Source organism: Chrysemys picta, chromosome 8 (assembly GCF_011386835.1).
Source record: "Chrysemys picta bellii isolate R12L10 chromosome 8, ASM1138683v2, whole genome shotgun sequence".
NCBI classification, from domain to species: domain Eukaryota; kingdom Metazoa; phylum Chordata; order Testudines; family Emydidae; genus Chrysemys; species Chrysemys picta.
In genome coordinates this window covers 72,466,240-72,491,538 of record NC_088798.1, presented here as the reverse complement: position 1 = coordinate 72,491,538, position 25,299 = coordinate 72,466,240, and the positions used below count along the sequence as shown (strand labels likewise).

General features: G+C 43.0%; 1 protein-coding gene across 23 annotated transcripts in view; it reads left to right on the top strand.

Annotated features, from left to right (window-relative positions):
• LOC101938858 (protocadherin gamma-C5-like) overlaps positions 1–25,299 on the top strand; it is a 415,891-nt gene that overhangs the window by 222,437 nt on the left and 168,155 nt on the right. The window contains exon 1 of one of the 23 annotated variants that reach the window (XM_065555780.1): positions 5,033–7,667. The exons of 20 other annotated variants lie outside the window; for them this stretch is intronic. In XM_065555780.1, coding sequence (XP_065411852.1) covers positions 5,241–7,667 — 2,427 coding nt within the window. In that variant the 5' untranslated portion in view covers positions 5,033–5,240. Of the gene's footprint in view, positions 1–5,032; positions 7,668–8,573; positions 11,126–16,165; positions 18,785–25,299 lie in introns of those variants that run through there. 2 more of the 23 variants (XM_065555789.1, XM_065555795.1) reach the window with 2 other exon arrangements.

Below are 25,299 nucleotides of genomic sequence, written 5' to 3'. Positions count from 1 at the left end.
TGTTAGTCCCTAAGTCCCTATCTTGCACTTCACACTATTAAATTTCATCCTATTTTTTTATTACTCCAGTTTTCAAGGTTGTCCAGATCTTCTTGTATGATATTCCGGTCCTTCTCTGTGTTGGCAATACCTCCCAACTTTGTGTCATCCACAAATTTTATTAGCACATTTCCACTTTTTGTACCAAGGTTAGTAATAAAAATGTTAAATAGGATTGGTCCCAAAACCAATCCCTGCAGAACTCCACTAGTAACCTGCCTCCTGGGGCTTTTGTGAGCTTGATATTTCTGGAAGAGTGCCTTGCTCTCTTCTGTCCAACAAGGAGTTAATGATTTTATGAAGCCCCATGCAATGCTCATTTGGCAGCCAATATTAGTAGGCCTACAAAGTGGTGGTAATTAGCTGAATATAATGGAATCTGGTTTATCGAGCCGTCTACAATCACCACATAGCTGGGCCAGTCAGCAGACTGTATTTTCCAGGGCAGTTGCAGGAAGGATTGAATGAGTGAAAATTGTAGGCCTATGCAAACCATGACCGGGCTGTGTTTGCTCTTGGCAAAGTCATTGAGAATTGGCCTTTTCAATGGTATTGTGTGACCACAGATGTCACGTGACACAAAACAAATGTCAGGAGTATAGCATTGCCTCCATCCAATCTGAACATGCCACGGTATTTGGCATTGGAGAGGAGGTGCTGGTCTTCAGTGAAAGCCCAGGATGTGCTCCTACATAGATGGTAGGATGGCTTGGTGTTGGTAAAACTGGACTTGACCATTCCATTGACAGTGGCTTGTATAAGTTAATGACTGTTCGATAGCCATTCTTGATGGTGATTGAGTAGGGGTTCATCATAGGTAGGACTTTGATGGAATCTTTAAGGTCATATTTTATGTACATCACAAGTCCATATGTAGGGTGATGGCTTGCAGACATGTGGACTCTACTAATCTTCTATCACTGGCCTTCACTCTCCAGGTCTGTTTTATGTACCTCAAGGGCATAGATATTTTGAATCTGCAGGATCATTGTGAGGTAATCACATTTTGCATTAGATAGGCCCTCAATGTTGAGCTGCACAATTTGAAGCAATGGGCCTATTTGAAGGTTTGGCCCTGACATGGGCCATTATTACCATTCCGTTTCTGACTGGAAGGTCATTTAAGGACCTCTGGTCATTGATTTGATAACATTCTTTGTGCTTTCACACATAATAGAGAAGACTGTGTGAAGGTTATCATCTCCTCCAGTTTATATATATTTTAAAATATGTATTCTTCATCTGGAAGTTACACAAGTATCTATCAATTTTGTGGATTTATGGAATAATGTTTGTTATTTGTTTGGATTAGGAGAATATTTTTTCCTCTCTTGTGAAATTGTCCCTGCTTATTTGAATTTTGAACACACATCAATGCTTTTTACCATGTTTAAAATTCTACATTTTCAAATAAAATGTGGATGTTTAAAGAAGACTCACTGATTAGAGGACCTCTCAACTTTAAAAGAAAGAATCTACTTTAATATTCAATCTACAAATTTAATTCAATCCCACACATACATGGCATTATCTTGCCGGTACTCATATATATACTGTAAATGTAATAAATACAGAATTATGGAGCTAGCATAAATAAATCCTATCATTTTAACATGTCAGATTAATTTCTGTATGTTTTTGTTTGTGTCTTCCTGTTGGGCCTAAACACATTTCAATGTTTGATTAAAAGTTTCTTCAGTGGGCTATATAATTACTTTATAATAATTATTAATAAGAATACAGAAAAGTTTCTCACACATCTTTCTAGTAGTTTCTTTAGGGACAGTCATTCCCTGACATCACATATGTGTTTAGTCACTAGATGAAATGCTTTGGTGTGAGGTATTGCAATGGATTCTGACAACTAACTAAAGACATTTATTGAAGACCTGCATTGTGTCCCTTCACCTACTGATATTTTTTGAAGAATAATTTTATGTCAATATTTTCACTATTCCATAAAATGTTTCATATGTGGAGTACCTAATATTTCTATTGATAACTGTTTGTTTTGTTCATAAGGAAATGTCCTCTTTGGTATCTGACTTGGATTATAATATGGAATGCCTATAAGAAAAAAAAAAGTAAAATCTCTTATTTTTAGTTATCTCATAATTTTTGTACTCTATTGGTCTGTTCTCATCAGAACATCTCTGTGATACTTCACACTTATATACTCCCTTCCATGCAAGCATTTTAAGGGGCCTGATCCAAAAACCTATTGAAGTCAGTGGGATTCTTATTTTTATTGATTTTTATTAATTTCACTGGGCCTTGGATCAGGCTCACAGTAAACTACAAACAATGATTAATTTAGTCTAACAACAATCCTTTGAATTAGGAAAATGATATTATTCCCAAATTAACTACGAGAAAGCTCAGGCACAGATAGGTTAAATCAAAGTGTTCAAATGTTGTTATTAGGCATGTGAATCAATATTTAGTCAGCTATATAAAAGGTTTCATATTCTAGTAGGCGGGGACTCACAGATCCCAAATTAAGTGAGTGGCAGCTGAAGTTGCTCAGTTAGGGTTACCATATGTCCGGATTTCCCCAGACATGTCCGTCTTTTTGGTGCTCAAATCCCCGTCCAGGGGGAATTTTCAAAAAGCTGAACATGTCTGGGGAAATAGGGAGGCATAAGCCAGGGTCCGACCGGCCCCAGCAAGATGCGTCGGGTCCGCAGTGCAGCCCAGTCGCCCCGGCTACATTGTAGTGAGCTTGGGCAGGGGGGCGCAGCCGCAGAAAGCGACAGATGGGCCGCTGCTGGCCCTGCAGGCCAGGCGGACCACGTGCCCCAGCTGAGCCCACAGGACCACGGGGAGGCCGGGCCCAGCCAGCAGCTCGGGCTTCCCTCGCGGGCGGGGACCCCAGCCACTGGGGGACCCTTCCTGTGGCCCCGTTGCCCCACGTGGCTCGGAACCCAGTGCTGTGGGAGCTGTTCCAGTGGGGACAGGCCAGGGAACGTGCTCAGCAGCGGCGGGGAGTGCGGCGTGTGCCGGGGCTGCAGGGACCCGCGCCGCCCTGGTCGCCGCTGAGCCTCCGAAGCCCCCGCCAGGCAGAGGCTTCTGGGTGAGCGGGGGAGCAGGGCAGGCAGAGGGGTGCAGAGGCTGCAGGGCAAGGAGGAGCAGGGCAGGTAGGGGCATAGAGGCTGCAGGGGCAGGAGATGCAGGGGCAGGGCAGGCGGGGGGCGCAGAGGCTGCAAGGGCGGTGGGGGGCAAGTGGGGAGCAGGGGTCACAGAGGCTGCAGGGGCGGGGGGTGCAGGGGCTGCAGGGCGAGTGGGGAGCAGGGAAGCACTTAGCAACCCCCAACCAAGATCAGAGCGGGATGGAGGAGGGGGAATGCAGGGTGCTCAGAGGAGGGGGCAGAGTTGGGGCAAGGAGTTTGGGGAAGGGGTTGGAATGGGGGCGGGGAAGGGGCAGAGTTGGGGCAAGGCCAGGGCCCCCATGGAGTGTCCTCTTTTTTCAGTGTTGAAATATGGTAACCCTTTCTCAGTGTCGCTGACAATCAAGACACTTATTTAGGCTCTTCAGTATGGATTTAGGTACCTAACTTGAAGGCTCCAAATTTGAAAAATTTGGACTAATTAACTTTCCAAATGTTGCACTTAGTATGGGTGCTGGAACAGCAGGGACCAATGGACCATGGCCCTCCAGGTCCGTCCACTTTTTTCCCCGGGGCCCGGCCCCCTGCCCCTCCTCTTCCCCCTGAGGTCCCGCCCCCAGTCATGCCGCCCGGAACAGACGCTGGAGCTGGCCCAGACAACAGCGGCCTGAGGAACCGGAGCCGGGGATCCTCTACCTGCCCGGTCCGGGGGAGCCGAGAGCAGCCCCCGACTCATGTCCCCGCCCAGGACAGATGGATGGTCCGCGGCTGCTCCCCACAGCTGCCAGGGTGGCTCTTCGGCACCCTAGGCCAGGCGGAAAGCCGGAGCCGGGTAGGGGTAAGAACCGCGCGAGCAGCTGTGGGGACCCAGCGCGGACCTTCCACCTGCAGTGGGCAGGGGTCCCGAGAGACGGAGACAGGGCACCGGGGGATGCTCTCGGCCTTTCCATCATCAGCAGGTGAGGAGGCCAGGGCTCCGTGATCCGGTTTGGCCAGGGGCGGGGCCTCGTGGGCAAAGAAGGGGGCGGGGCCTCGTGCCCCCTCCCCGCCTTTACGAAAATTCAGCCCCTGCCTAGGAGTTTTGTGTCGGAGCTGGGAAGGGAACTGTTTCTCAAGGGAGAAATCCTGACACCACTGAAGCAATAAAATATTTGCTGTTGACCTCTGCGAGAACAGGATTATACCTTATGTCCCAGGCCTCGTTCATACACATACCGGGAGATTATTTTAGAAATAAAATAAGAATGGGTACATCTAGCCGTGAACAAAGGGTTTTAAGTAAGATAGTTCCATCTTCAGAGAAGCATACTTTGAATTTACTTAATACATTCCATATTCAGCCTCCAACATAATTAACGTTCTCTGCTCTCTAGCGACGAAAATCATGTTATAGCCTATGGCAACAACAGAAATTTACAAATAATCTAACCGAATGAGGATATGAGGGAGCTAAACTGCCTCACCTGAAATTACTTATAACGCTGAAAATGCATGCAATGGCATTTTTTTACACCAACAGACACTTACATGTTGTATTTTAAATCAAGAGGGTAAAGAAGTCGGTTGTACTCTTGAAAGGAAAACTAATTTTGCAACATTCCGATGAGAATCTTACCTTCGGAGTTGGTTCATTATAAATTGACCTGGTCTGCGGAGTTTCCACTTCTCAGATCTTGATGATTTTTTTAACTCTCAAAAAATAGTTTATGAAAGAACTTATGCTTAGTGATATTGCGGGGTCTTGCGTATTTCCGTCTCCGATGTGAGCATTTCGCCTGCAGTTCCCTCACTAAGACTCAGAGCGCCGCTGTTGGCCAATGCGGAGTCAGGACTGCGGCCGGGGACCTATTGAACAGAGCCTCTTGCAGAGCTATTGCATTATTATACTGTGCAGATCTCTTAAGAAACGCAGCAGAAAGACACAGTGTCTCGGAAAAACCAAATCCTCCCGGATTGCTATAATCTAGCAGGGGAATATATTTCATTTATATTTCATTACCGACCCAGAGGATTCTTACGAGCCGAGGGAAATTTGGAACGGAGAATCGATTCAGAATAAAAGAGGCAAGGAAAACAGAGCCGAGAGTGGCTGATATGGAAACCAGACACAGAGAGCCGGGCCGGGCAGTCACGGGGCAAGTACTGTTGTTTCCCTTTTTATTCTCTTTGTGCTGCCGGGCGATCTCCGAGCAGATTCGTTACTCCATTCCCGAGGAAATGGCCAAAGGTTCCCTTGTGGGGGATCTCGCTAAGGATTTGGGGTTAAATGGCAGAGAGCTGCCTCAGCGAAAGCTGCGTGTCAATTCGGAAAAGCCATACTTCAGTGTGAATGGGGAAAATGGCAATCTCTATGTGAACAACAGGATAGACCGGGAGGAGATATGTGGGAAATCACCGATTTGTTTCCTAAATTTAGAAGCTGTGGTTGAAAACCCTTTGAATGTTTTCCACGTGAATGTCGCAATCCAGGACATGAATGATAATGCACCGCGGTTTACTAAAAATAATATGGATTTAGAAATTAATGAATTAGCACAACCTGGTGCGCGATTTCCTCTAGAACCTGCGCAAGATCCCGATGTTGGAGCCAATTCACTGCGGGGTTACCAGCTCAGTCCAAATCGGTATTTTATATTGAAACTGAAGGAAAATCCAGATGGAAAAAAGGAGGCAGAATTGGTGTTAGAGAAACCTTTGGATCGAGAGAAGCAGAGTTCCCATCACTTGATCCTGACGGCTGTGGATGGGGGAGATCCAGTCAGAACTGGAACAGCTCAGATTAAAATAACTGTTACTGACGCTAATGACAACCCCCCTGTATTCACCGAAGAGATCTACAAAGTCAACCTGAAGGAAAATCTACCAAAGGGCTCTTTAGTGCTCCAGGTTAAAGCCATTGATGCAGATGAAGGATCATATGCCAAAATAACATATTATTTCAGCAACATACCGCAGAGTTCACGACATCTGTTTAGTTTAGATTCTGGTAACGGAATAATCACAACAAAAGGATTTCTGGATTTTGAAGAAGGAAATAATTATATAATGGGTGTAGAAGCGAGGGATGGGGGAGGTCTCACTGATCACTGCAAAGTTCATATAGAAATTCTGGATGAGAACGACAATACACCCGAAATGACACTCACATCCATGTCCAGTCCAATTCCCGAAGACTCAGTGCCCGGGACAGTGATAGCTCTGATGAAAGCCCGTGACCGAGACGATGGAGGAAATGGAGAAGTCACCTGTCGCATTCAAGATAATTTGCCGTTTAAAATAATATCTTCCTCTAATAATTACTACAAGCTCCTCACAGACAGCACCCTAGACAGGGAGAGAACCCCGGAGTACAATATCACAATCACAGCCACAGACAAAGGCTCTCCCCCCCTCTCCACCCAGAAAACCATCCTGTTGCAGATCTCGGATATCAATGACAACGCCCCTGTCTTTCAAAAACCTTCCTACACCGCCTATGTGCCAGAGAACAATCCCTCGAGGGGCTTTATTTTCAGTGTAGAAGCCTCAGATCGGGATCTGGACCGGAACGCCCGAGTCACTTACTCCATCTTGAGCAGCAACCTCGAAGAGGTGCCTCTCTCCTCCTACATCTCCATTAACTCTCAGACCGGAACTATCTATGCCCAGCGCTCCTTCGACTACGAGCAATTCCGGGAGTTTGAAGTGCAAGTGAAGGCCCAAGACGGCGGGTCCCCGCCACTTAGCAGCAATGTCACCGTCAGGGTGTTTATTCTGGATCAGAATGATAACGCCCCTCGCATCCTGTACCCTTCCCTCGGAGCCGATGGCTCCGCCTCGTTCGAGATGGTCCCTCGCTCGGCCGAGGCAGGTTATTTGGTGACTAAGGTGGTGGCGGTGGATTATGATTCAGGACACAATGCCTGGCTCTCCTACCATCTGCTCCAGGTCACGGAACCGACGCTCTTCAGAATGGGGCTGCACAGCGGGGAGATCCGGACAGCCCGCGCCTTTGCGGACAGAGATGCTGCGAAGCACAGGCTGGTCACCCTGGTGAAGGATAACGGGCAGCCGCCTCTCTCCGCCACAGTGACTCTCAACCTGGTGTTTGCTGAGAACTTCCAAGAGGCTCTTCCGGAAATGAGTGACCAATCGGGTGACTCGGCACCTCAGTCTGATTTACAGTTTTACTTGGTGTTGGCTTTAGCCTTCATCTCATTTTTATTTCTAATTACAATTATAGTGGTGATAGCCATGAAAGTTAGAAGTTCAAAAGGCTCCTCTATTCTTCAGTATGTCAGGCCTGCGCTTTCTTCCAAGGCTGATCCCAGATTCCTACCAGATTACAAAGACGGGACCTTGCCATATTCCTATAACTTGTGTTTGGCTACAGACTGCGGGCAAAATGGATTTAACTTGCTTAAAAGTAGTGACCAGAACGTTACAGCTGAGAATATCTTTTGCAATGACAACTCTGGGATTTTAGTTGTGAATAATTCTGGTTCTGAAGCACCCAAATCCGCGTCCGAAACTCTTCTCAAGGTGAGTTTTTGCATTATCGCGTTAGTTATGGTGTCTCTTCTCTGATTTTAATTAAATTTTTCAGACAATGAAAAATGATATTAATGAATATGTATAATCATGTGAACTAAAAGGTTTTTAGATTAATTTTATTTTTATATGTGTGCGTTATTTCTCTTCGGTGTAGTACTGTAAATGTTTGGTACCAACCGGTGATTAGTGGCAATTGAATTGTGCAGCACTATGTCCAAAGTTCTGATACTATTGCGCGTTGCTGATATAAATTTTGTAGCAGTAACTGTCTTACCTGAGATTTATGGAATGTGAAAATTATACTCTCACCATCCCGTTAGAAGTTTTGAAGGAAAAGCGTCAGTCAGTGATGGACTATTCGAAGGATTATAACATTTGACATTTTAAAAATTCCATTTACCAATATGCTACAGTCCATAGTTGGCAGGGAACTTCAATATAGTTTCAAAGCAAAGTGTGTAACAGAACGCGGAGCCAATTTTAGAATATCTTTGTGAGCTCCTGACAAATTTATACACAGAGCTGTATTTTATTCAGGCAAATACAACTGTGATATCACCCTCTTGTCTGGGAAATAGTACTCTGTGTTCCTTTAGCACAACGAACTCTACTTAAATAATTGCTTATCAAGGACTATTTACTTAACGTAATTCCATGTAAAACTCAAATAGGCGTATTTAAATAGAGGAAGTAACTGTAAATAAATAGTCGTGAGAAAAGATTAATTAACAAACAGATAGGAAGGTGTTGGATTTTTTTTTAATGCAGTTATTGGTTGTGACTCTGAGCGCCGCTGTTCACCAATCAGGCAGAGAAATGGGAAGAGAGATCCAGCCAGCCCCGCCCGCAGTTACACAGCACAGAACACAGAGATCAGAGTCACACTTACTCAGAGGGATTTTACTGAGAAATATCTATGAAATAGTCTTAATTTTAACATCAGTGATTGCGAAAACAAAGGACTGCGGCTAAAAGAAAATACATACCTGACTGGGAATCAGAGCAATATATACATCCGGAGAAAAATGGAGGATATACAAAGTCTCCGGGACTGCAAACGGCGAGCCCTGTTTTGTTTTTTATTGGTTACCGTTTGGGAGGCGGTTTCTGGGCAGATTCACTATTCGATCCCGGAGGAAACGCACAAAGGCTCTTTCGTGGGGAATATAGCAAAGGATTTGGGACTGAATCTAAAAGAGCTCTCAGACCGCGGTGTCCGCGTTGTTGCCAGAGGTAGGAGTCAGTATTTTGCTTTGAATTTTAAGAGTGGCCATTTATACACCACAGACAGAATAGACAGAGAGGAGATCTGTGGCCGGATAGAGATATGTTTGATAAAGTTTGAGGTTCTTCGTGAGGATAAAGCGAAGCTTTTTCCAGTTGAAGTTGAAATCACAGATATTAATGACAATGCTCCAGGCTTCCAATCAGAGAAATTAGAGTTAAAAATCAGCGAGACAACAACTGTGGGGACCCGGATTTCCCTGCAGCAGTCGCAGGATCCAGATGTGGGAATTAATTCTATCCAGGTATATCAACTGAGCAATAATAGGCATTTCTCTCTGGATGTGCAAACTATAACTGATGCTGTGAAATATGCCGAACTGGTGCTGGAAAAGTCTCTAGACCGGGAAGAACAAGCTGTTCACGATCTAATCCTCACAGCTACTGACGGGGGAGATCCAGTCAGGTCCGGCACTGCGCAAATCCGCATAATTGTTCTTGATGCAAATGACAACGCGCCAGTTTTCACTGAGGCTATCTATACAGCGAGGGTTTTGGAAAATGTGCCGAAAGGTTCCACGGTGGTATCAGTAAAAGCCACTGATCCGGATGAAGGAGTCAACAAAGAATTAAAATACTCATTCAGAACAATCACGGAGAAAGCTTCCCAAATATTCCACTTGGATTCTAGGACGGGAGAAGTAACAGTCGTGGGGAACTTGGACTTTGAGGAATCCGCATTATATGAAATCGAGGTGCAAGCCCATGACGGGGGAGGCCTTTTCGACAGATCGAAAATACTGATCATTGTTAGTGATGTGAATGACAACGCTCCAGAATTAACAATCACATCTCTGGTCAACTCGATCCCTGAGGACTCTCCGCCTGGGATTGTGATCGCCCTTTTAAATGTGCAAGATCTAGATTCCGGAGAGAACGGGGAAATCACGTGCTTCACACCCAGCAACCTCCCCTTTCAGCTGAGGAAATCGTTGGATAATTATTACAGTCTGGTGACAGACCGAGCTCTGGACAGGGAGCAGGTGGCAGCATACAACATCACAGTGATCGCCACGGACAATGGGAATCCTCCTCTTTCTACAGCCACCACGATCCCACTCCGGATTTTAGACACGAACGACAATGCACCTTTCTTCGATAAAACATCCTACACCGCCTACCTCACGGAGAATAACCTGAGAGGAGCCTCCGTTTTCTCCTTGACGGCGCGTGACTACGACTTGGAGGACAACTCCCGAATCACTTACTCCATTACTGGAACTCAGATCCAGGAAGCTCCGCTCTCCTCCTCCATCTCCATTAACTCCGAGACTGGGGCTGTCTACGCTCTGCGTTCCTTCGATTACGAACAGTTCCGGGAGATTCGGTTCCAAGTGCAGGCTCAGGATGGGGGTTCCCCAACTCTCAGCAGTAATGTGTCCGTCACTCTCTTTATACGGGATCAGAATGACAACAGCCCGCACATCTTACACCCTTCCTTTCCCACCGATGGCTCCACGGGAGTGGAGTTGGCCCCTCGCTCCTCCGAGCCGGGTTACCTGGTCACTAAGGTGGTGGCGGTGGATGCAGACTCTGGGCAGAACGCCTGGCTCTCCTACCAGCTGCTGAAGGCTACAGAGCCGGGGCTCTTCTCTGTGGGACTCCACAGCGGCGAGATCAGGACAGCACGCTACTTTCTCGACAAAGATGCGCTCAAGCAAAGTCTGGTGGTTTTAGTGAAGGACAACGGGCAGCCCCCTCTCTCTGCCACGGCCACTGTCACGGTGGTGGTGGCTGACAGCATCCCCGAAATCCTCTCCGATTTAAGCAGCCTCTCAGCTCCTGTAGACCCCCAGTCCAGCCTCACCTTGTATTTGGTGATCGCTGTGGCTTCCGTTTCCTGCTTGTTCTTTACCTTTATCATAGTGTTACTGACCTTGAGGCTCCGCCGGTGGAGAAACTCGCAGCTGTTTGACTCCTCGAGTGTGACTTTCAGTGGAGTTCCCGTCTCGCAGTTTGTGGGGCTCGATGGAGTCAGAGCTTTTCTTCATTCCTACTCACATGAGGTTTCTCTAACCACGGACTCCAGAAAGAGCCAGTTCAACTTTCCCAAATCAAACTATTCAAATACTCTGAGTAGTGAGCAAACTTGTGAGAAAAAGGATCATATTCTAGTTATTGAGGATGTAAGCATTAGTAACGGGGATCGGACCTCTGTTCAGGTTAGCTAAGGTTATTGTGTCTTCGTTCTGTGGGTCGAAAGTATCTAATGTTAATTTCTCGGGCAATGTCTAATGAAAGGGAAATGATGCTTTATGTTTGTTTGTGAGATAAGGAAAGGAGGTAATTCCAGGCCCCACTGAAGTCAATAGTGAACTGTGGCTTCTGTGTTGCAAGGGTTGGCTCTCGGGGCATTAGGATATGTGTGACTTTTGATATATTTTCAATCATCTACCTTTTCTTTTTAAATGGCACAATATATGTTTCTCTTTTTTCAGTGAAATTACACCCTTTTAATGTTTGTCTGAAAGTAGATTCTCTTCCTGTATCTTCATATATCTGTTACCTACTTGGGATAGTACAGAAATTTCAGTGTATATAGTACTTCAATTTTATTGGAAGACAGTTTGATTTGAAGACCGTGAACCTCTTAAATTTAACGTAGTAAAAGAACTACCTTATTTTTCCTATAATATAATTTAATCACGCGTAAAATCATAGTTTTGTCCTATAATTTATCTCATGTTCTTTTAATTTTGTTTCCCTGTTGATATACATGTTCCCAATAGTCTGGCCTTTCACGTTTGAAAGTTATGGACATTTTTTTATACAGCACGTTATATAAGCACTCATTCAGCACGCTCCTTAAGACACCTGTATACATGTAAACAAGTCAATAACCCTATTGATACAGATACTTGCTGAGTCGGGTCATAATCATTACTTTATAATTATTTGTAGACTATTGACTTGCCTGGTGAAGATATACCTCTCAGCTTTAAGAGGATTAATCCAATTTTTAAACCAAACTCATTTAAATTCCACTCGTATCTATTATTATTATTATGTAAATGTCAAAAATGCAGAATTATGAAACTAGGATATATGGTATCATTATAATATGTGATAATGTCTATATTTTTTGTTGTTTGTGTGTTACCATTGGGCCTTGAAACATTTAATGGTTTGATTCAACGTTTATAAAGGAGGTTATAGCATGACTTTGTAATAATTTTATTATTAGAGAAAACATTCTCCTACATAGTCACAATTATATATTTGAAATGAGAGCTAACTAGTCACTATATTAAATTCCTTGGTCGGTGGTAATGCAATGAACTCTGACTCATATACAAAAACAATTTATCAGAGCCTTATGTTGGATCCTGGTGGTGTCCTTTGACGATTGGGTTTATAAGTGAAATTTTCAAAATTCCTTGTGATGTTTCCTATTTAGAACACTTAATAGTTCTATTCTATTCTATATAGGCTCTTATACTGCACTCATCACCATAGTATCTGAGCTCTTTATTCAATTCTTGTATGGGAAGCCAAGGTAGAGAGTAGAGGACAGGTTTGAAGTGCTAGTGGTATCCTGTGTTGTTGAGAAGATGCACTACAGTGCTCTATACTATATGGACTTTCCTTAACACTGGAGGATTTATGCCAGTCATATCACATAGCTATAGACCAGTCAAGAGAATAATTGAGGTCAGGTCATCCTCTGCCAGGATGGGGAGTCTCCTAGCTAACCAGAGATGATAGAAAGTGCTACTTGTCCAAGAGGATGAGAATGGATGTCTGCCTTTTATCCATTGACTGAAGGAAATTATCCATCAGTGCCACACAATCCATTTCAGTTCCATCTCCTGGTTTGAATCCAGATTGTGCCAGGTCTAGAATATTAATGTTAGTTAGGTAAGATTGTAGTTGGCCTTTGTGTAGCTATTCTGTGAGTTTATTCAGGAATGGGAGCTTTTACTTTGGGTGATAGATGGCTAGAACTGATGTATGCAGAGTGGGTTTCTTTGATGTTGGTTAGATGACCACATGTTTGAAGGAAGAAGGGTAGATTCCTTCTCTGAATGTGACATTGGCTATTTCTGTCATGAGTGGCACCAGGTACTCATGACTCTTTCACAAGTCAGGAAGGGCATGTATCTGATTCACAAGTCTTGGGTTGGGACTTTTTAAGAGTGTCCTTAACTTCTTGAAAAAAAGGAGTACTTGTGGCACCTTAGAGACTAACAAATTTATTAGAGCATAAGCTTTCGTGGACTACAGCCCACTTCTTCGGATGCATATATATCTCCTCAATATATGTTCCATTCTATATGCATCCGAAGAAGTGGGCTGTAGTCCACGAAAGCTTATGCTCTAATAAATTTGTTAGTCTCTAAGGTGCCACAAGTACTCCTGTTCTTCTTTTTGCGGATACAGACTAACACGGCTGCTACTCTGAAACTTAACTTCTTGATGAGTGAATGTACTGAATTCCAGGAATGCATATAGTCTGTTGATTGGTGAGTACAGGTAGAGTGGATGCAGGCTACTTGAAAAGGTTTTCTGAATGTGCGTGATCTTCTTAGTGAAGTAGGATGATAGCTCTTTGCAGGGCTTGGTACTCAGTTCTGATGCAGGTTGTTGTAATTTAGGATTAAGGAACTGGTTTTCCACTCTGGGTAGCTCCTTATGATAGGATTTGGTATCCTCAGTGGAGGTTAATAGGAGGGTTATTTTGGCCTGTAATAAAGCCTCAATACAGGGTTTGAGGAACTTATTACATTTCATCCTCTGTGTATCAGCTTTTGTTTTCCACCATTAGCACTTAATTTGCCATCCCTCTTTCTTTATTCAGTGCAGAATGTCAGAAAACCCAGGAATTCTGTGTGGGCCATGGAGAGGAAGTGGCCATTTGGGGACCATTCAGTTAATGATCAAGGCTCATGTACAGTGATAATGATTCACCACGTCCTCCTCTTCTCATTCTATGGGGGGAATGCTGTTGTCTTTTAGCAGCCTTTGGGAATTCTTGGTGTCCATGTGTCCTCATGGCCAAATCAGGATCACTGGTCTCGTTACTTCAGAACTGGAAGATCTCTGATCACTGCTGTAATGAGGTGATGGTCTATCCAAGACAGTGGCTGGGTTTTGATGTCCTTGATCTTGACATCTAGGCTGAAGGTCAGGTCCAGGGTATGACCAGCTGCATAGGCTGGACATGAGATTACCAGTGAAAGTCCTGAAGAGGCAAGAGAGGAGATGAATTTTGGGGCTTTTGCATTTGCAGCCTTTGAAATATGTATGTTGAAATCTTCCAGGATGACAAGCTGGGGTATGTCACCACCATAACTGAAAAGGTATCAGTGAGCTCCTTTATGAATCCTTTAGTCAGTCATGGTGTTTAAATACGCATCAAAACTACGTTAGCTTTGGCTCTGATTTCTATTGTCAGATTAATTAATTTGAATGTTGTCTTACTTTTTTGGATTTGATGTTTGATGAGAAGATGAATGCAGTGCTGCCTGCTGTCTTGTCTTGTCTAGGTCTGTGAAACACTGACCATCCTAGGAGGATGAAGTGGGCTAGTACAGGTGTCATCCAGCCAGGTCTCAATGATGTGGGATATACTGGGTGCTTTATCACTGATGCGGTTATGAATTATTCTCCAGTGGATCATTCCATTTGTTCCTCAGGAGATGAGATCTTGGGAACCTGACGTGGATTATAACTATTCACAAAAAGAAGAACAGGAGGACTTGTGGCACCTTAGAGACTAACAAATTTATTAGAGCATAAGCTTTCGTGGACTACAGCCCACTTCTTCGGATGCATAAGAAGAAGTGGGCTGTAGTCCACGAAAGCTTATGCTCTAATAAATTTGTTAGTCTCTAAGGTGCCACAAGTCCTCCTGTTCTTCTTTTTGCGGATACAGACTAACACGGCTGCTACTCTATAACTATTCAATTACTTGAGAATAAAAAGTCCTTACCTTATATGACCCCTAATGCTTTATTCTCTTTATGATGGATTGCTGTCATTGGAACATCATGGTTATGCTTCACAGTTATATAATGCTGTCCAACCAAAGGTTTGATCTTTGCTTACAGAAATCAACAGGAGTGTTTCTCCTCTGCCATCAGTTGGCTTTAGATCAGCCCCCAAGGACATTAAAATTACAATGAATATTAGTTTCCCAATAATCCTGTCTATTTAATAAAAATTTATTTATTATCACAATTTTAAATATGGGGAAGGTCAAGCACAGAGAGATTTAGGCCAATTTCTTTTTTCAAATCTGCATGCTTAAAATTTAAATAAGTGGTCTGTTTCAAGAATTGGTGGTAGATAAAAATCCCAGTAAAATCAATTGGAAAACATATTCCACATCCCTGAACATCAAGTCACTTACGTATATTTGTAATTATGCATTTAATTACCTTACTTGAAGCACACAACGTTGAAAAAATTGGCCTAAGTGACTTTCCAAATGTCATGCACAGGAAATTTGTGGCAGAGCTGAGAAGAGAACCCAGATCTCCAGACTCAAGGCCCAATGCTTAAATCATAAAACCATTCATAGATTATTTTAAACACAAATCCAAAATGGGCAAGAGTTTTGCACCTATGTTTTAATCCTGAAAAGGGAGTTGAAAAGTGTTTATTCTTATCAGGGAAGCGTGCCATACATTTTCAGCATCGAAAATAGTTGACTTTCTTTGTTCTTTATAGATTAAATATAATGTTATCTCTTTTGTAAACAAGAGAATTTCCACACAAGATCACTCCGAACTTGGTTGTTAGGGAACTGTGATGTCTTATATAAAATTAATTATAATACTGACAATCTACTTAATGTCATATTAATCCTCCAGTCAATTACTTCTATTATATTGAATCAACTCGTTGATTTCTCTGAGGCAGATATATTGTAATCCAAAATCAAAGTGTAACTTTGCACCTTTTCAGAGTGAATCTAACTCATTCAGTTTTACATCTTTCTCAAAACACCTGTCTTGAGGACTGCCTTCTTGTCTGCCGCTTTATAATCTTTTACCCTCCAAAATTAGTCATGTGGAAGCAAGAACTTACACTTCCTCCTATTTTGGGCTCCTGTGATTTCCCCTCTCACGATGCAATTCATTTAGCGTTGCAATTCCCTCACTAAGACTCAGAGTGCCGCTGTTGGCCAATGCGGAGCGAGGGCTGCAGCCGGAGATCCACCGGAGCCCACTGGAAAGCCATTATAGTGTTACGCAGTGCAGATCTCGGATGAAGGAGAGCAGAGGGACAGTGTTTCTGTCAAAAGAAGTCCTTCCGCTTTATCGGATTTCCGAGGTAAAATTAACGGGAATGGATTTTATTTATGTTTTATTACGGAGGAGTCTTACAATCTGAGGAGAATTTGGTCCGGAATATCTATTCAAAATACACCGGGAAAGGAAACAAAGGCGCTGAGAGTGACTGAGATGGAAACCAGACACAGACAGACAGCCGGAGCAGTGAGACTACAAATACTGTTGTTTCCCTTCTTATTCTCTTTGTTCTGCCGGGCGGTCTCGGAGCAGATTCGTTATTCGATTCCTGAGGAAATGGCTAAAGGGTCCCTAGTAGGGAACCTCGCCAAGGATTTGGGGCTGAATGTGAGAGAACTGCCTCTGCGAAAGATCCGTGTGAATTCGGAAAATAAATATTTCATTTTAAATGAGGAACAGGGCAACCTGTATGTAAATTACAGGTTAGACCGGGAGAAACTATGCGGCGAGAAACCCCTTTGTGTCTTAAATTTAGAAGTTGTGGTTGAAAACCCTTTAAATGTTTTCCACGTGAACGTGGCAATCCAGGACATTAATGACAATACACCGCGATTCCTTAAAAATAATATCGATTTAGAAATTAATGAATTAGCACAACCTGGTGCGCGATTTCCGCTAGAACCTGCGCAAGATCCCGATGTTGGAATCAACTCACTGCAGAGTTACCATCTAAGTCCAAATCCATATTTTGTTTTGGAACGGAAGGAAAATCCGGACGGCAACAAATATGCAGAATTAGTGTTAGAGAAACCTTTGGATCGAGAAAAAGAAAGGTCTCTTCATTTAATCTTGTCCTCTGTGGATGGGGGAGAGCCAGTCAAAACGGGGACAGTTCCGATTAAGATTAACATTATTGATGCCAATGACAACCCCCCTATATTCACTGAAAAAATCTACAAAGTCAGCATGAGAGAAAACCTACCGAAGGGAACCTTAGTGCTTCAGGTGAAAGCAACTGATGCGGATGAAGGTACAAATGCCAAAATAACATATTCTTTCAGCAACATACCGCAGAGCGCGCAGCAACTGTTCGGTTTGGATGCTAGTAATGGAAAGATTACAGCAAAAGGTATTTTGGACTTTGAAGAAAAAAATAGCTACACGATTGACGTGGAAGCCAGGGATGAGGGAAGTCTGACTGCCCACTCTAAAGTTCAAATAGAAATTCTCGATGAGAACGACAACGCCCCCGAAGTGACATTGACATCCGTATCCAGTCCCATTCCCGAAGACTCACTTCCCGGAACAGTGATAGCTCTCATCAAAGCCCGAGACCGCGATGATGGAGGAAATGGAGACGTCACCTGTCGCATTCAAGATAATTTGCCATTTAAAATAATTTCATCTACTAATAATTACTACAAGCTCCTCACAGACAGCACCCTAGACAGGGAAAGGACCCCGGAGTACAATATCACAATCACAGCCACAGACAACGGCTCTCCCCCCCTCTCCACCCAGAAAACCATCCTGTTGCAGATCTCGGATATCAATGACAACGCCCCTGTCTTTCAAAAACCTTCCTACACCGCCTATGTGCCAGAGAATAATCCCTCCGGGGCCTCTATTTTCAGTGTAAAAGCCTCAGACCGGGATCTGGACCGGAACGCCCGACTCACTTACTCCATCCTGAGCAGCAACCTCGAGGAGCTGCCTCTCTCCTCCTACATCTCCATTAACTCCCAGACCGGAGCTATCTATGCGCAGCGCTCCTTCGACTATGAGCAATTCCGGGAGTTTGAAGTGCAAGTGAAGGCCCGAGATGGCGGGTCCCCATCTCTCAGCAGCAATGTCACCGTCAGGGTGTTTATTCTGGATCAGAATGATAACGCCCCTCGCATCCTGTACCCTTCCCTCGGAGCCGATGGCTCCGCCTTGTTCGAGATGGTACCTCGCTCGGCCGAGGCAGGTTATCTGGTGACTAAGGTGGTGGCGGTGGATGCTGACTCAGGACACAATGCCTGGCTCTCCTACCATCTGCTCCAGGCCACGGAACAGTCGCTTTTCAGCATGGGGCTGCACAGCGGGGAGATCCGGACAGCCCGCGCCTTTGCGGAGAGAGATGCTGTGAAGCACAGGCTGGTCACCCTGGTGAAGGATAACGGGCAGCCACCTCTCTCCGCCACAGTGACTCTCAACCTGGTGTTTGCTGAGAACTTCCAAGAGGCTCTTCCGGAAATGAGTGATCAATCCGGTGACTCGGCACCTCAGTCTGATTTACAGTTTTACTTGGTGCTGGCTTTAGCCTTGATCTCATTTTTGTTCCTCCTGACAATGGCACTGGCCATTGTGATGAAATTGCGAAGTTCAAGGAAACCTAAATTACTTCAGTGTTTTGGTCCTGATCCTTTTTCCAAGACTGTCCCTACATTCCCATCAAATTTTGATGAGGGTACTTTGCCTTATTCTTATCAGCTATGTTTATCCTCAGAATCTAAGAAAAATGAATTTTCTTTCCTGAAATCTAATGCCCAGATATCAGAGAATGTTCTGTGCAGTGAGAACTCTGGGACCTTACTTATGAGCAACGGATGTAGCGTCTTAACAACTGAAACTGCTGAAGTGGTAAGTTTCTAGTTCCGTGGTTTATATGATTTTTAGATGTATTACTTGTTTTCATAATTGTACAAGACTAATCTTCCTTAAATGGTATAGGAGACTTTTGTTAAACTGTTGTTATTTTTGTAGGATTTACTGGCACTCAAAATTGCATGAATTTGTTTTCACTGTACCCCGTTCGGGGGTTATTCCCATTTTTGTTATTCCCATTTTACAGGGCATGAAGAAGTAAAATAACTTTTGTAAGGTCAGAAAGAAGTATAATAGAATAAACTCAGATTTCTTAAGTCCCCACCATTGCCTTAACAACCACTCCCTCCTGCATCTCCAAGGAAGAATATCCTTCCTCTCATTTCAGTGGATTTCTTTACAATAACTACATTTCTAGGAGCCTTTTTATAATTTAAGTGGGTTGTACTGCTTCTTGTGAGTAGGAAAAAATAATTATTCCTATATATTAACAATGTTCTTTTAAAAAAAAACTTTTTAATTGCTTCTTTGGAAATATTCCTTTTTTGCTATTCCATGGGAAATTGAATAATTATTCCCAGCTAGAAGAAGATTGTTATTCATTTTAAGTGTCACATCTCTTTCATTTTACAGATACACAATTACATATCTGTAAAATACACTAATATAGTGTAAAGATTTCATTGACATGGCTTTGTAGAGGCTGCATTATTCATCTGTGGCAAAATCTTCAGTCAATTATTCAGGTCCTCCTAACCAGGTGATAATAAAACCTTTATGCCAAACCTTCCTATAATCTCTGTGTATCATATATATTATAGAACTACTTTTTGAAGTCTTTGAATAAAAATTGAAAGTATTTAAGATTCGATAGCTTGTAATTTTTCAGTGCCTAAAGTCAGTTTGGGTCCCACGGCAAAGCTATACACTTTTTCTTAATAATGTAGGGATTCTATTTCTGCAGGGTCAGTGTTGTATGATTAAATAATGCCTGACCTGGGCCTTGGGCCCCTGTAATTAGAAGTGGACATTCCATATTTAGGGAATGGGAAGTGTATTCTTTTGTGAGTTGCTGTTATGTCAGTTCTTTGAACCTGATCTATGGATTGGAATGCTGATTATTGACCTGAAGGAGATCAGTTAGTGGGCCAAGTGATGGTGATGGTTTGTAGTCGATTGTTTGTGGTTCAAAATGTCTCTGCCTGATTTGGGCATATATAATGCTCTTGCAGTACAAAGGAGCCCATAGCTTCTCATAATACTAGATCTTCTAAAATTGAATATGGATATTACCAGATAAAAATGCCGAATACAATATTTAATATTACCCATTAGGCACAGTACATACAAACAGACAGATTTCCCAGCATCTCTTTAACACTCATATTTCATCCATTAATAGATTCTGAGGCCAGAATGGATCATTGTGATCATATGGTCTGACCTCCACTATAACACAGGCCGTGGAACTTCTCCAAAATAATTACTAAAGCATATCATCTAGAAAAAACATTCAATCTCGATTTTAAAATTGTCAATGATGGAGCATCTACCAAGACTCTTGGTAAATTGTTCCATTAAAAATTTACACCTTATTTCTGGTCTCAAGTTGTCTAACTTCAACTTCCAGCTGTTGGCTTGTATTATACCTTTCTGCTAGATTGAAGCCCAATATTAAATATTTGTTCCCCATCTAGGTACTGTAATCAAGTCTATTACCTTAACTTTCTTTTTGTTAAATTAGAGTGAGCTCCTTGAGTCTATCTAGCACTATAAGGCATGTTTTCTGATATTTTAAACATTCTCATGGCTCTTCTGTGAACCATCTCTAATTTATCAACATCCTTCTTGAATTGTGGGCACCAGAACTGGACATAGAGTTCCAGCAATGGTCACACCAGTACCAAACACAGAGGTAAAATAACCTCTCCACTCTTACTTGAGATTCCCCTATTTATGTGTCCCAGGATCACATTAGTTCTTTTGGCCATAGCATCACATCAGGACCTCATGTTCCGCTGATTATCCATCCCCACCCCCAAATCTTTTCAAAGTCACGACTTCCCAGGATAGCATCTCCCATCCTGTATTTATGGTCTCCATTTTTTATTTACAGATGTATACATTTAAATGTAGCAATATTAAAATGGATATTGTTTGCTTGGGCCCAGTTTACCAAACAATCTAGATCACTCTGAATCAGTGACCTGCCCCACTTCATTGTTTATCACTTCCCCAATTTTTGTGTCATCTGTAAACCTTATCATTTATGATCTTATGTTTTCTTCCAGGTCATTGATAAAGATGTTAAAAAGCATAGGGCAAAGAACTGATCCTCTGAAGGACTCCATTGGAAACAGACCCATTTGATGACAATTCCCCATTTACAGTTACATTTTGAGACCTATGAGTTATCCAGTTTTTATCCATTTAATGTTTGCCATGTTAATTTTATATCATTCTAGTTTTTTAATGAAAATGTTGTGTTGTAACTAATCAAACACCTTACAGTAGTCTAAATATATTACATTATATCTATTACCTTTATGAACCAAAGTTGTAATCTCGTCAAAAAAGATAAGTTAGTTTGACAGGATCTATTTTCCATAAATCCATCCTGATTGGCATTAATTTTGTTACCCTCCTTTAGTTGTTTATTAATGGAGTCCCATATCAGCTGATCCATAATCTTGCCTGGGATCAATGTCAGGCTATCAGGCCTATAATTACCCAGGTCATTCTGTTAGCTCTTTTGAAAAAATGTCACAACAGTAGCTTTCTTCCAGTCTTCTGGAACTTTCCAAGAGCTCCAAGACTTATTGAAAATCAATATTAATGGTTCAATGCATTTCTCAGGCATGTCTTTTCAAACTCCTGGATGCAAGTTATCTGGACCTGCTGATTTAAGATGTCTAACTTTGTAGCTTCTGTTAAGATCCTCCAGAGACACTACAAGAGACACTTGTAGTCAATCCTATAATGAACTATATAAATATTTATTAAATAGGAAAAGGAAACAGGAGAGTTATTTACAAGGTTGAAATGGCTAAACAGATACACAAATGGGTTACAATCTTAAGTTTCAAAAGGTAATAGAAACGTCTATAATAAGAAAGCTGTATATGTCCTTTAGGACTAACCCAGGCTAAACAGCTGGGGATCTTGTGTGTATGCCTGGAAACACACCTCGCTCCCCAGAGCCCAAGCAGCATAGAGATGATCAATGCCTTCTTGTTAGGGATTATATTCTCTCCTTCTCACATGGTTTCAGCTGCAAAGGTCAGCTGATATGAGGAGTTCCTTGAATGACTCATCTTCACTGAGGAGGCAGAACAACAACAGTCTTTGGTCTTCTTGTTGACAGTACATCGATAACTTTCAGTTGCAACATCCACAGTAGTCCATCTGATATTGATAGACTTTCCTTTTGGGAAGGGCATAACACTTTTTGTTGAAGATCACCCTCTCACACTAATTCATGTCTCTGTTCTGTCTGGTGATTTACACAGTCACAGAAGCTCACAATACATCATCATCATCATCATCATGTTCTTATTACGCCTCTGGCGTTTAGAGCAGTGATGAAGCTCCTCCAATCCTGTCTGTTTCTGGCAAGTCTTTCAATGGTTCCCCAGCTGTGCCCCAGGTTTTTCAGATCAGCTTCCACAGCTCTTTGCCATGTTATTTTTGGGCGGCCTCATTTTCGCTTGCCTTCAGGTGTCCATCTTATTGCCACTCTACTGATGAAATCAGTTTCCATCCGAAGCACATGACCGATCCATCTCCAACACCTGCTGGCAATGATGGTGCTCAGATCCTCTTGGCTGCATTGTGTCAATAGATCTTGGTTTGAGATATCTTATGCCAAAAGATATGGAGGATTTTTCTGAGGCAGGTTGTATGGAATGAAGACAGTTTGGACATGCCATACTTTCTCATTCCCCAGCATTATGCACTATAAAGTAGTATTGAAAGTATGCAGTTCTTATAAATCTTGAGTTTTGGTGTTGTATTTTGATGATTTCCAGACTGTATTTAAGCTCCTGAAGGTGTTCCTGACTTTATTGATTTTGTTCTGGATGTCCTGGCTTGTTCCACCGTCCTGCCCAAGTATGTGAATGCTTCTACACTGGTGGGAACATAATCCTCTATCCGTACTGGTGATGCAATATTAAAGGAGGGGAGGAATAGCTCAGTGGTTTGAGCATTGGCCTGCTAAACCCAGGATTGTAAATTCAATCCTTGAGAGGGCCATTTAGGGATCTGGGGCAAAAACCTGTCTGGCGATTGGTCCTGCTTTGAGCAGGGCGTTGGACTAGATGACCTCCTGAGGTCCCTTCCAACCCTGATATTCTATGATATCTGTCTTATTGCAGTTGGTTTTCAGTCCAATTTGCTGGCTGAATGCATTGAGTTGAGTTGTTTTTTCTTGTATATGGTGTTGGGTATGTGATAGGAGACCGACATTATCCAGGAAGTCCAGGTCTTCAAGGGATGAGAAGAGTGTCCATTTAATGCTTCTTGGCATGTCTTCTTTTGTATGCCGATGTGATGAAGTGGGACTGTTTTTAATGTTTTTTTTAATACTGTGTGGGTACCTTAGTTTCCCCTATGCATTTTTTAAGTTTTTAGGGGGTGAGATTGTTGCAGAGCAAAGGGCCAGTGTGCATAAATGGCTGGCACTTTGTCTTCTGGCAACTAATGGCTGGGGCCCTTTCCCCCTGCCAGGGGATAGCTAAAGGTGTTGGAGAATAAAGAGATCAGGTGACCTCCTGGCTCGGAAAAGAGGAAAAGGCAAGAAAGGAGGGGTGGGAGAGGTTCAGTCTTGAGCTGGCAGGGGAACCGTAGAGAACTTTGCGGTTGGGAGCTAAGTTCGCTACTACCCAGAAGGACCTGACTAAGGGGGTCCCGTTTATGCCTACAAGCTCTGATGTGGACTATGTTCCTGTCATCTAATAAACCTTCTGTTCTACTGCCTGGCTAAAAGTCACGGTGAATCGCAGGAAGCCGGGGGTGCAGGGCTTTGCCTCCCCCAAACTCTGTGACAGCCGGATTACCCAGTCAATGGCAATGTTGAAGAGGATTGCAGACATGACATACCCCTGGCATAGTCCTGTTTTGACTTCAAAACTGAGCTCACTCTGATCAACACTGCATGTAAAGTTGAAATAGAAGCTTTTGATTATGTTGATTATACGGAAAGGAATTCCATACGCCCACAGAATGCTCCATACGCTGGTCCTGTGAATGCTATCAAAAACCTTCTCATAGTCTATGAAATGTATGTAGAGTTGCTGTTGCCATTCTAAGCACAATTCTATTATGTTTCGTAGAGTGAAGATCTGGTCTGTGCATCCACGCCCTTTCCAAAAACCAGCTTGCTCTTTTCTGAGAACGCTATAGACCGCCTTTGATAGATGCTGGACTATGATCTTACACAATACTTTGCTTGGCACAGATAAAAGTGATACCACGCCAGATATTACAATCACTGAGGATTCCTTTCTTTAGTATCTTCACTATAACCCCATTGGTCCACTCATCTGGCACTTGATCTCTTCCTTAGTTGAGGTGTCTATGTTGATATCAAGATCTTCTTCTGCCTCCTGGATGTTTGCTTCCTCTTTAGGTGGCTCCCTGTTCAGCAATTCTTTAAAATGCTCTGTCCAGCACATTTCTTGTTCTTTTTCAGTTGTTAGTAGGTGTTCTTGTTTGCTCCTGATGAGAGTATTTGTTGGTGTCTGCCATTTACCACTGATAAGCTGCGTCATTTTGTAGACGATTCCTTGTTCACCACGAGCAGCTGCATGCTCTGCTTGTGTTGCCAGATTATCAATATTATGCTGTTTGTCCACTCTTATAAGGTGTTTGACCTCCCAGTGTGCCTTGCTATACTGCTTGTGGTATTTGTCCTTTAGCTTCTGGGATTTTGTGTCTAAAACTTTTTTCTTCAGGGCTCATCTGGTTTCTATGGCATTCCATGTGCTGGGTGTAATTCACTCCTTCCTTCTCTTCTACCTGTAGCCTAGACAGGCTTCATGGCTCTATTTATAAATTACTGGTTCTTTGTCCCACTTCTTGTTGATCTCCTCATCTGCATTCCCCTCCTCTTCGTCAAGGTCTGCAAGTGCTTGAAACCTGTTCTTTAAATGCAGAACGAAGGCTTTCTGTATTTCAAGGGACTTTAGCTTGTCAATATGATAACACCTAGGTCCCTTGATTGGTGGACTCTCACTTCTCAGTTTTAGCTTGATAGAGGCTATCACTAGGTGATGGTCGCTGCCAACATCTGCACCCCTTCTCACTTTCACATCTGTCAATGAGCATCGCCATTTGCCATTGATCATGATATGGTCAATCTGGTTCTTATCTCTGTCATTTGGAGAACACCATGTCAGCTTGTGAATTTCACAATGTTCAGATAGGATTCCACCGATGACTAGGCCATTCATATTACAGAAATCAACAAGCCTTTCTCAATTTTCATTCATGGTGCCACACCCATGTCTTCCCATTGCTCTATCATTGTTTGTGTTGTCCTTACGGACCTT